This window comes from Melanotaenia boesemani, chromosome 18, assembly GCF_017639745.1.
Source record: "Melanotaenia boesemani isolate fMelBoe1 chromosome 18, fMelBoe1.pri, whole genome shotgun sequence".
Lineage (NCBI taxonomy): Eukaryota > Metazoa > Chordata > Actinopteri > Atheriniformes > Melanotaeniidae > Melanotaenia > Melanotaenia boesemani.
Window position 1 is genome coordinate 10,241,707 of NC_055699.1, and position 13,314 is coordinate 10,255,020.

The window sequence follows — 13,314 nt, forward strand, 5'->3', positions numbered from 1 at the left end:
CTTTTATTCAAAGCGACTTACATTTGAGAGTAAGAACAACACAAGATTGAATTCAAACAAGATAGGATGTCATAATTAAGTGATAGTCAGACTTTTTTTGTAGTTTTTGCAAGTCATTTTGTTTAAATACTAACATCACGATTTCATCAAACAATATCAACTTGGGCATAAGTGCATGATTTCATCACATCCCCACACCATTGGGGAAATGATCTGAATGGTGAGCAGAAATTAGTGTGTTACTATAAAAATTGAAAGAAAAAATGTAAGAAAGACCATCAAAATAGAAATGTGTGTGTCTGTTCTACAGAAAAAATGCTAATAAAGGCTCTGTGCCAGTGAGTATCGCCTCCTTCACTGTCAAAAAGCACTGGGGGAAACTCATGATAGGCTCACACCACTTTGATGAAACCATTTCAGCGTTAACTTCATGATTTATATATATATATATATATATTTGGCAGCATTTATTTTAAGTAAATCCTAAAATATATGAAAATGAGAGAATATACTATGTTTTAAAATGTTCATACACTGATTTGATTATTTCTGTTCAAGCTCAGTAATGTTGTAAATAGTCATAAAAAATTATTTGAATCCTCCTAAAATAGTATTGGAAAAAGTACAAATGTGCAGGAACCCTGGTTAGGCTTTTCAGTTGTTGTTGTCATTCATAATGACAAAGCCATACATTAAGGAAACCTGAGAATACATTTATTTAATAACTGCAACCTCATTAATCACATCAGTATAAAAACAAATGATAAACTACTGCCGTGAAATATTTTGTGTGCTCATTCTAAATCATTTTAAAAGGAAAATATGCTGAAAACACTGCTGTAACTTGAATATGCAGACACTCATTTAACCACTAGATGGGATTAAAACACCAAGTCACCGGGACTGTTTGACATCATCAGTATGATTCACGGCACCGCTATGACCTTGCCTGCATTAGATTCATTAAGTTGATTTGGTGCGTGTAACAGCAGGATGTCAAGTTATTAAACACCACTTATTGTTGTGGTGTTGTTCAGGGATGGCTTGTGTTTCTGTGGCAATCATTTCTGTGCATTTCTTGTACTGTTCTGTCATGTCAATGTCTGAAAGCCCTTCTTTGCTCAGTTAATAGTATAGTCCTCCTTTAACTGCCATTATGCCAGTTTTGCTCCCACCTTGGCTCTTATCTTCTATCTGTTGTTTTGCTTTCTATTATGCAGTAAAGCTCAGCTTTCCCAGTCTGTCAGAAGCTCTTCAACTTAATACTTATCTGAGGATTTTATGTAGCACTGATCATACATCATTCCCTCCCTTTTTGGGTCAATGGATCATTTAAAAAAATGAAAACTGTGTTTTTCAAAATTAAAGAAGGATTTCATTGTCATGGTTACACAGCAACTAAGATCTAATGTTAATGCGATTGCATGCATTTTTAATAAGTTAATAATTAAGCTTTAATGGGTATCTCATTGTTTCTCTGCTGTTGGCATGCTCAGCATGTATAAATGATAATTAATGGAACAAACTGCAATCCAATGAACATAAAAAAAGCCAGTAATTTTGTGTGGAAGCACCATGAATGCAAACTCACACGACTGTTTTAAACAACATTGTTTATTTCAAATATAATCAAAACAACAGTAGTTACAGAAATTACAGACAGCTATGATACTGAGTGATCTTGAGTCATTGTATTGTAGGTATGAAATGTTGTGGAGGATAAGACAAGATTTCACTTGGCAAAATCCCCTCTAATTCTTTATTTTGCTTCTGCAATCATTGCTGAATCTGTGATTTAACATCATTTTATTCAAATAATTCAAGAGTAAATAACAGCGCACAGCATCAGTAACCGATCCTCACCACAGCACTCTGATGCTTTCTAAAATAACAGTGAAAATTATTAGTTGAGCCAAGGGAGAAGAGTGAAGAAGACTTTACTGCTAGACAACCTATTGTCACTGATCAAAGTGTTTCAGCTTTTGAAAAAGCACGTTAACATAAAGTATTTCGGCCACGCTTTCAAACTGCTCTTCTAAGACAGTGGCAATAAAAACACTTGCAGTTTCAGGAGGCAGTGTATAACAAGCAGAATTTCCAAACGGCTGCAAAGAACGAATGTCCAGAGAGATGCCTGTGACAGCGTTAAATTATATTTGTGGGCATGGAAAGTTTAAGCTAAACTTTCTGTACACAGCTTAAACACTGTGGTGCAAATGACTCACTCAGAGCAGGGATTCACACTCAGTGGCTGACACCAAATGAGACCAGTGTATTTATGAATTAGGGTGTGTATGTGTTAAGGATTTAAACAGCCATTGTGTCTTAATTTTAGTGTAATACACGATGTGTACCTTTGGGAGTTTGTGGTATTATTTAAAAGATGAGAAGATACAACAACAACAACAAAAAAAACAACAACTTCTCAGCCATTTGCTAAACTCCACCCTTTAGTTACCCTTAGTAGAACTTATATTTTTTATATTTAGTTTACTAAGTAAGCTATTAGCTTGCTAAATAGGTCACTTTGTATTGTTTCTAGTTGACTTGTTTCAGAACAAAAGTCTTGTCGAAGGGGTCCAGGGCTATTTTCAACCTTCTGGCATAATAAAGGCGTTTAGTATAAGAATTAAATAGTTATCGATTTTCCTTCATGGATTTCTGATCACAGAAGTAAAAACTGAATCCTACTAAAATAAAAAACATAGACCTCGTGTATCTTCCAGGCTTCTCTCCTAATATGTGAAATTTTTTCCTGATTAACCAACTTTTTAAAATCTGCCCAGGATCAGCACCCAGCATTAAAATTAGGGTGTTTAAACACCCATAAACACACAAAAAAAGGCTAACGTTAGCTTAAACTAAAAGCTACATGGGATTGCTTCTACACAATACTAATATTTAAACTGAAATTTTTTAAAGCAGCCTGTCAAATAAGCTAATGCCATGTTAGCTTGCTTAATATTAGTTTGAAAATTTTAGCTAGGCGTGCTAATGGTGGCAGCTAACATCACAGCAAGTACTCTGCTTAATATACAGTTACCACATATATTAATTATGGTTACTGAATTGAAAGCAACAAAAAGAGCATGCCCCCTTAACTATAATTTTCTTTTTGGTAACTTAATTAGTGGTTAAAGTCAATTTTTAGGGTAGGGGTTTAGCAAATACCCAGCTGTTATCACTGATGAACTGTAAGATGACTGTGTCACTACATCTGCGATTGATAAACAGTTTCATAGGACACTAAAACTATAGGTTACAGACATTATTATAACAATGAATCAGTATAGCTACCTCTAATGGCTTCTGAGAACTGAGGTGTGGAGGCTGTGGGGGAAACTGAGGTGCATATTTGAAAATAAATCTAACTTACATCCTGATTCGTCTTTGGTCTCACTGTGATGGTAACAAGGTGTGAATAAAAATACATTTCAAATGATTGCTTTTATCCCTTTTCAATGTATGGAACAGATGTAATATTGCACGTTTATGCTTTAGTATAATACCAGGATATCAATTTAGCTTGTCTACCATAAGTCTACAATCATTGGTGTAAAACAAGATCTTGTCAACAGTAGAAATGAGTGTTTGGGTTGTGTATTCATCTATGACAGCAACCAAATAGAACAATATTCACATTTAAGTAAAAAAGTAGAGAAAAAGGCCACTCATAAAAAATTAAAAGTTTCTCAGTACTATCACTGCTGTACTAGAAATATTTGCCATGAGTTACCTGAATCTGCAAATGTTTTGGCATGAACTGGTATATACATGTTGACATGGATGAACCACCTGTTAAATGTGGACACGGATCTGGTTATGCTTGGCTACATGACAGAAAAAGTATACCACACTGTAAAATTGATAAAAGATCCAATCAGACAAGTGCATTTTCAGGCTCACAACTGTATCCAGATACCTTTGAAAATATTTAATAATAGTCAACTGTGCAGAGCCAGCTCAAACATTATGCACCCAGAAAGCAAGTGGATAAACCATCACTCCTGTAAACTGGTCTTCTGTATTCACACAGGAGTCACTTACACATCAGAAAATATATTCACACTCACAAGCGCCTGTCTTGTATTTTTGCATTAGTACCACATGTCCAAAAAAAAAAAAAAAAATGTGCGTGGAAAAGTCTGTGCAAACTCTAGTCAGGGACAAAATGGCACAGCAGAAATGAAACCAAAGAAATAAAGACATAAAGAAAAGGATAGAGTGTTCCCGTCCCCCTTTAGAAAAGAAGACAAAAAAGTATAACACTTCATTTTCAGAAAAGGAAATCATCCAAATATCACAAAGTAATTTAAGACCGATGCCGAGTGTTCAGAGCTTTTCTCCGAGCTGCGATTGATCGCGGTGACAGAAGTTCAGCTCACGTCATATGGAAACAGCTGCAGCCTCTTTGTACAGAGCAGGCTGTGGAAAAGTCAATTGCGCCTGTGATGGTATTGAAAAGCAATACCGACGGTCTGTACAGATAAATGTGCCAACCCCTGTGAACCAACATACTGAAGGAAAGAGGAAAACAAGTAAAAATCTGATGGCTATACAAAGGCCTATTCTGTATAACCCCACCAACAATAAAGCAAAATCTCTCTCAGATACTCTGTTATTGGTTCTGAAAATATATATTGTATAAGTCACCCCTTTACGGCAACATGATGGCAGCCGTACAAACTCTTAATAAATGCAGGCTGGATCAATAATGTCAGCACTGTTCCCTCCCTCTGTCCCCAGCAGGTCAGATCCTCACCCTCAGGAACCGATCTCTGGGTTTGTCTGGGATCAGTTTTCAAAGTCCCCCCGCTCCCTCCCCCTGACCCCTCTTCCTCAACCTTCAGTGTCACTGGTTGCTGTATCCAGTCTCATCTAGCATTAAATGGACCCAAGTCATTGTGTTTGCTGAGCTCCTCCACCGATGAGACCATCTAGATGAGAAATCCCTGTAGAGCAGGAAGGCAGGTGCAGGAGGGGTCTGGTGGGGACGTGGACGCCCCCTCCTCCCTCAGCACTGCTCAGATTCGATAAAGCCCTCCTTCTCCTGGCCCACTGGCTCCACCTCTGTGTAAGCTGGGTGACCTGACCCCCGGTGAAACTTCATGGCTGGCCACCTGCTTGGGCGTCTCTGGAGGGGTGGGCATGAGAAGACACGTGTGAGAGTTTAGGGGGGCTCAGAGGTCTCAGAGTTAAAGGGTTACAGCTAAATAGCACCAGACTGTATTAGATATCACTGTCAGCCATTTCTTTGTTGCACCTTGACTTGTGTGTTTAATCACTGCAGTGATATTCATGTAGCTTTTTGTGCCTCACTGCTTTTTGCAGTGCTTTTTTTTTTTTTTTTAACTTTAACACAAAGTCATGTACAGAAGTTCATAAACTGTCACAATCAACAAACTCTGTGTTCCTCTCTGCCATAGGCCTCATTTTTTGGTCCAAAAGCTATTAAAACTCATCACTGAGTTACATAACTGGGTGCTATGTTCAGTTCAGTAACAGAAATACTCTTAACATCTTGCAGTTTTAAACACTTAACTTTGTCAAGTGTGTATTAATCTGCTACTGAAAGCAGTCGACAAAAAAGTTTCCTGTTTGTTCCAGCTCAATCAGGTAAAAACTAACAAGCTCATAACTACATTAGCTTCCTGTAAGAATGACATCCTTTCAGCCAAAGATGATGAGTTTAGTTTATTTAGTCCCATTTTCACCAGTGTATTACCATAAATACAGTGATTTCCATAGTTTCAATCCTTTCTACAGATTTTTGTAATAAAACATACTTTTAAGCAACAATTTTAACCTTAAATGATTTATTTTGATTTGTAATATTTAGTTTTATAACTTTGTTTAGTGTATTTTATGTCAAGGAATTTTTTTTAGCTTCTTACAGACCAAATTTACTCTTACATATAATATGACTTTTATAACTCATTATTTATGTTTGATTTGCATATGTATGTGTATCTTTTGGAGTAACTCACGTTTCTGCTCTATAAAACAGTGTAGGTTGTATTTCTGTTTGAAAAGTCCTAACTTTTTTCCTTATGTTTGAGTAAAATTGTGTCTAGTTTGTTTTAGAAGATTAATCAGACATTTGTAATTTCATCATTCATTTCAAACTTCAGACCTTATTTAAAGATTTCTGTCTTTGATAGGGGGGGGGAGAAAAAAAAATCAATGAATAAATAATTGCTGCAGCATGATGTAAATGAAATGTAAAGTATCTGCAGCCTTATCCTTTAGTTAAACATAACATAATCCCCTCTGGGTTTAACAGAAAGAGTGCTGAGATGTGGTTTTATTTTAGCAAACACATTCCTCATCAGGGATTTGCTGAGAATAATAAGGACCTGAAGAACAACTAAACTTGGACATGAATTTGATAATTCATTAGCAGACTGTGTGCACACATTTCCTTCTCTGAAAATCATAATGACTCACTGGGATAAAATGCACCGAGCTGTGTTTTATGAAACAGTTCAGACATGTTTTCTTACTATTACACAGGAATGTCCAAAGGATTGAGACAAGAAACAAATCTCCTTAAATCTATGTGATTTATCCAAATTCCTAGTATAAGAATCAGATTCTATTTCCCTGCATTTTTAATTAATGACTTTGGGCTTTGTTCTGGTCATTGGCTTTAGTCATTATTCTGGTTTAGTTGTCAGACAGAACCAGTAAACATATTTTCACAAGGAAATACAGAAAAGAGCTTACTATGGGGTTTGATATGTTAATTAATAATCAGATGTGGGTTTTAGAATCAGCTGGCATTGTGGCAGATGTTTGAGCTGCTCACCTCGATGAGGAAGAGGCTTGCTGCAGAGGTTGGGTGATGGTACATGTAGACGGTGATCAGCACGCTGGCAATCATGATGAGCATCACCAGCAGGATCCCCAGGATCAGACCAGTGTGCAGAGGGTGTGTGCCTGGCATCCTGTCGACAGCACTGTCTGCTGGCATCACTGCAAAAGAAAGACGAAGAAAGAAAAAGCTGTTACTGTCTATTATGCTGTGAAACACAAATGTTTTTACTAATTTAAAATGTAAAGCACTGATGAGGTTATTGGTTTGATTATCAAATGTGTTAAAATGATATTTTAGAAAAGGAAAAAACTGTTTTTTCTATAGTAATTGTAGATCTGTTTTTGACCAGCAGGGGGCACTCATCATTCATCAAACTACATACTATATTTCCTGCACGTACCAATATAACTAAAAATTCAGTTTTTTTGCAATATAGCCTTCCTGAAAATCTATTCTTTAGACACTAACACATCTACTGATACTCTCTCTAAGCCATTTATCTCTGAAAATAGGTAAATGCAACCAGATTATTTTTTTTTAAGTTCAGGTTTTAGAGAAGATTTTTTCTTGCATGTTCAGTGTAAGTTTAAGGTTCAATATAACATAAGGTTTATAGCACTGTGGAATAATTGTTCTGCAGTCTGCTTAGGTATTCATGATCACTTCTCTGCTACATGTACGACTAAGAGTTAATCCCATGCCAAGTTTAGCAGTGCACGGTCCTGATAGGAGGAGGAAGCAGGTCTATTGCTGCTAATAGAGTCCTGTTATAGCCTTCAAACATGGCACTGCAAACTGATTAGGCTGCATGCAGGGGCTACATAATAAGTTTTACTTCTGCAAGCCATCTGTCAGGCACCTCATCGGATTCATATCTGAACCTGACCCTGCAGGTGTTCTGAGATCTTTTGAATAACAGAATCCTCTAAACCTCCCAGCAATCTTTATTTCCATCTTCGGTGGCGCAATTTCATGTACAAGGAGAGCTTTACCTTCAATTTGTCTGCCAGTAGGAGACTTTACAATAACAGTGGAATAACTAGTGTTTCTTTCTTCTAGGGAAAAACTGATTGCAGAGAGGATTGACCATGAAACCAACAGAATGGATTTACAATCATAGTGTAGCTCATCCCTCATAGATTTACAACATATTCACATAGCTATGGATTTCTTTTTCTGTGCCCCCCTGACAACTTCTCCCTGGACTCTCTGCCTTTAATTAGCATCTGTAGGCACCAGTGATCTTGTCAAGTAACCAGCCCCTCCCCGAGCACCCTGCTTCATTGATTTCTAGCACACAGTATCACTGGGTGGTAATTTTGTGGGGGCAATAGCTATTATGTGCACACAATAACAGAAATGATCAGTATATGTTCTTCTGAAACAAAAAGAGCTGATTGATTTCAATGGAAATAATCAGACTGTTATAATTTTAAATCTCTTAATTCAGATGACCCACTCACTCTCCAACTTCTAATCAAATAAAAACTAAGACGGCTTTTTCTCAGGAAGCCATTTTTCTCATTTTATCTGTCATAACTACACAGTCTATGAACAATCTCTTGCTTCAGCTGGAAGCCTGAATAATGCGACAGGCTGTTGGCCTGCCGTGTTGAAAGGTTAGCAGGGGGCATGTGTCTGAGCAGCGATGTGGGCAAGATGAGAAATGAGCAGTGCAGCAGCTAAATAAGCAGTGAGATGGAAGCAGAGGCAGTTTAGTCCAGATCTCTGTGGGAGCCCAGAGCTCGGACACTGACAATTTAATCTGGAAACTCAACCAATAAGACAACAGAGCCAAAAGAATAAAAATATATACAGTTGTGGAAAAGAGAGAGAGTTGCATAAGGCAAATTTAACCTCAGACATCACATATGACACAGAGTTATTATTTACAAAACAAAAATGGTCAAAATGGAGAAGCAGACGGTGAAAAATTAAATATGTATTAAGATAAAAGTGTAATGATAAGATAATGTAAGAAGGAAGGAAAGAGGTATCATCATTGTGAGAACCTTATGTATGACAATAAATAATAAAATAAAATACATTTATACAATACATAATAAACTACATTTTTGAATTTCATTTCATAAAAATGAAATTGCTGATGTGGAACATTTAGGTGTGTGTTAACACAATACCAAGGAGGAAAGACATCAGCAACGATCTTAAAGAAGCAACTGTTGATGTTATTCTATAGTAACAGAGATTATTTACTAGAGGAAAACATTAGTCGCAAATATTCCCAGGAAATGGCATCCCAGCAAATATACCCTCAGGTCAGACTGTGTCATGCTTAAAGAAAGCAAAAAAAAAAAAAAAAAAAAAGAGCTGCATCAGTACAACAAGAAAAAGGCAGCACAAGCTTAGCTTATTTGGAAGGACTGTCAACTGAAAGCCTCTTCTGTCATGACATGGCAGTACAGGTTAAGTTTGCAAAGCTGCATCTGAACAAACTACAAGACTGGAACAATATACTTTGACACGACCAGAGCAAATATGCATTGGCCATAACTCACAATAAAAAAATTGATAAAAAATTAAAGACACCACATCAGCACAAAAACCTCATGCTAACTGTCAAGCATGGTACTGGAATGGTGATGATTTGGATTTGTTTTGCAGCCACAGAAAAATATATTTTTTTTCCAAACTTTTTTTCTGTGCCACACTTAAACATCCCCCCACCAGACATAAAATCTATACTGGAAGACTGAGACACAGTGACATGAACATCTTTAGTAGATTGAAGTCAGTCCTCATAAGCTTCATCCTCACTGAGGAGACAAAATGAGCACTAATGGACAGCAGTGCTCTAAGATGGAAGTAAAATACATTAGAGGACAAATAATGGCTGCAGAGACCCAGTCTTTTTTTTCTTTTTTTTTTACTCAACATTAGTACCACAGCTGTGACAAAAAAAATACATCTCTTCCCTCATTTACTTAATATAGGTTTCAGGAAACTAGCAACACAAACTAAGCAGACCTATAATTCAGTCTCTTCGTGACCAGGTGGTAAGAAAAAGAAGCTGCTGTAATAACCTGAACATTTCCTGCCACAGTCAAGTCACGTGTCTCTATGCTTTCCTCAAAGTTCCTTTTCACTTTGAAAGGAATTACACTCATGTATGTGGTGATAAAGGGTTAGATGTGCGGGAAAAAAGCAGCGATATCACTGCGACAGGAGCCAGCTCAAGAGTGCTCAACTGATGGGAGACATGCAACGTTTGTGTAATGAAAAGTCACAGATTTCCAATTTCTCTCAAGCAGGAAATGAAACATTTGAGAAGCTATCTCCACAAACTAATAGAGTTCAGTCATTTCAGGCGTTTGGATGTTTTGAACATCTGGCAACTAAAGCAAATCCAAAGAAATACTGAGTTCTGTGCCAAAAAGGCTTTCACAAATGGACAATTTCAGGTTAATAGTGATACAGGAATGAAATTTCTGTGGAAAAAAGCCTGGATTAACAATCAAATGGAAGACAGCAACTCTGGGGGGATTTGATTTATCTAACCCATTCTCACATCACATTATGCCTCACAGTTTCTCTGAGCAGAATGTATTAATTTCCCACCTGAGGCACTACAACTGTGAGATTAAAAATTCTGTTATTTCTATTAGCTTATTCCCTGTTTTGGTGTAGCCTCACCTCACTCATGACTGTCAGCTTTCTTCTTTACAGACAGCTAAAAACACAAAATCTGTCTCAGGAAGTTAAAGGTGAGGGTAGTTGCTAAAGTCAGATATGGGACCAGGAGACTGTGGTTTGTTTCATGTTTTTGTGAAATATCTTAAGGTCCCATTATATTGAACAACTTGTTTCATTTTTAATATTTAATTTAATTAAATACATTTAATTTTACTTACTGTTTATTTAAGTTAAGGAGCCAAAACATTTTAATTAGGTTCAGGAAAATATCACGATGTTTAAAACCGACATTTAAATTTACAGATCAAAAAGCATCAAAACGTTCAACTTTTCTTTGCGGCCCCAAAATAAGATGTCCACTAAAACAGGGATCCACATCTCTGGTCCTCAAGTCCCACTGACCCGCAGACTTTTTATGTTCCCCTGCTTCAACACACCTGGCTTAAATAATGGTCCAATAGCAGACTTGTGCAGAGCTAGTCATAAATCCATTTGATTTGAATCAGGTGTGTTGCAGCAGGAAAACATGTAATACTTATAGTATAGTGAGCCTTGAGGACCAGGGTTGGTGTTCTGCCTTTTTAGGCAGGAAGTGCAAGTTGTTGTACTTTTATTTAATGTCTGCTACAGTTTTGTGCAGGCTTTGGTAAAGATTACTTTTATTATGAGGTTTGTAAAACGTTTCAAAACATTAAGTAGTAAGCTGACACCCTGCAGTCACGGTAGAATCACATCTGGAAGAGGTGTTAAAGAGTTAGCCTATCCTATAGCTTGATGCTAGGCTCTTCCTTTATAAGTTTATTAGCATACTGTTTTGGTGTTTCTGCTGAAGTGTCACTCTCATCACAGTATTTCATTTAATTTGTACTGTTGATTTAATATGAAGAGTGCAAATAAACCCTTCACGTTCATGAGTGATGGAAAGTTTAATTCCCTGTCTAGTTGAAGTTGCTACAGCTCAGTGAGGGCAGTACAGTTGGGAATCACTGCACTAAAACATACAGGAATCTTACCATATTCGTGATTCTTTATTTACTTTGACTCAACCACCCAACCAGGGAGATCCTCACAGCAATGACCCTGCAGGCCGGGTCGGCATAGGCGCCCATGTTAAGGATCCCCATGATTTAAACAGTTACAACGTAAAAACAAGATCAAAATAAAAAATAGACTAAATATAAAAACAAACAAAAAAACAAAACAGAAATGAATAAAATAAAATTCAGCTAAGCTAAGAAGGTAGGTCTTCAGGTTCTTTTTAAAAACATGGAAAGTCTCTGCTGATGAAAATGTGTTAAAACCAAAGCAAAAAACAAAACAAAACAACAACAACAAAAAAAAACAAAAACACTGAGGCAGTCATTTCCCCCTTTTTCCACCTTGAATATCAAATACTTTGATGTTGTGCTTCCATATGCTGTCTTTCACACCCACAATCACCAAATGCAGCTATATCTATATACAGTACTCCACTCCCACATTATCTTTGTGGTCAAGTTAAGCTTTATTACTGTTTTCTTGTTTTGAACAGTAGTGATTCCAGTTATCTTGGATATTTGTAATATATATTTCCATGTGTTTGTGATTTTTATGATGATTTGCTTTGGGCGTCTGCACTTTGCCTGTTGTCCACCTGTTTTGTCTGTATCACACACTGTCTTCCTTTGCTTTCGCCTGCCTGTTAATTAAACTTTGGCTTTTTGGATTTTATCAGCTATGTTCCCCTGAGGAACTGCTACACTTTGGCATTAGTGTGCAAATGCTGTTATCACACAAAGACAGGAAGTGCTGCCTCCACAAGGTGAAAGCCGATTTAAATTCTGCAAGCTTATATTTATGTCGTTGTTGCTCAGTTAAAAAACATTTAAAAAAAAAATCTGAGCTCAAGATTTCAGTTTCATTTAGTTCATTTAGTTAAAAAAAAACCCAAAAAAAAAACCTGAGCATTTTCATGTTTTACTGATCGTGCTGTTCTTGCAGGATTGAGAGTTGCTTTTGCTCACAGCACCCCAGACACAAAAACTGACTGCTGCAACCCAAAGAGGACAGTTTAACATTACGGTCACTTGCTGGATAAAGTTTATCAGCCAATTTAACCATGCCTCTGCCAATAAGATAAAAGCAATCCAGAACCAACACCTGAAACCAGGAAGCTGACTGTGTAATAAACAGAGCTACATGAACTACAGTTCGTAGATGCCACAGCAGTGAAAGACCGGGACTCACCCTGGTTGTCTCTGAGATGAAGTGCAATCTTGGTATCATCTGTGTGGAAACAAGGAGAGACAAAGAACCATGAGACTCAGACACAGTAATCAGTGTTTCTCTTTGTAGTTTGTTTTTGATGCTCTTACAATATAAACACCCCCCTGAAGTTCCCAAATGAGATTAAGCTTCATTCATTAGTGAACCATATTCCTTTACAGAACTTATTAAAAATGAATGCCATGAACATAATAGGAAAGCATCCATAATTCAACGCATAAAATCAGTCTGGGATTAACTTACCTTGTAAAATATGGAAATATAGCGTGACCCACTTCTTCTCCACAGCATAGAATTCACATTATGTAAATTTACCACATTTTCCACCAGATATATGTCCTTGAATGTCTTAATTCAGAGAGGCTGACTATTTCTACATTCGAAAAGAAAGAAAGCAGTCACATTTTATTGTCTGAAATTAATAATTAGAAGAGCTGTAGTACTTTAAGTGGCAGAATAGAAATTAATCTGTGTTGATCCAACACCAGACTGAAGGTCATAAATACTGATTATTTTCTTTGTTTGAGAAATGAAAACCATGACTGGTGGAAGGCAAAAGTACAGTGTGCTTGTTTTTT

At 36.9% G+C, this 13,314-nt stretch overlaps 1 protein-coding gene across 1 annotated transcript in view; it reads right to left on the reverse strand.

Annotated features, from left to right (window-relative positions):
• Positions 1 to 1,596: 1,596 nt before the first annotated feature.
• plxdc2b (plexin domain containing 2b) overlaps positions 1,597 to 13,314 on the reverse strand; it is a 93,582-nt gene continuing 81,864 nt past the window's right edge. The window contains exons 12-14 of the mRNA XM_041967538.1: positions 12,698 to 12,736; positions 6,809 to 6,975; positions 1,597 to 5,134 (exon numbers count right to left, since the gene is read on the reverse strand). Of these exons, the coding sequence (XP_041823472.1) occupies positions 5,015 to 5,134; positions 6,809 to 6,975; positions 12,698 to 12,736 (326 nt within the window). The 3' untranslated portion in view covers positions 1,597 to 5,014. The remainder of the gene's footprint in view (positions 5,135 to 6,808; positions 6,976 to 12,697; positions 12,737 to 13,314) is intronic.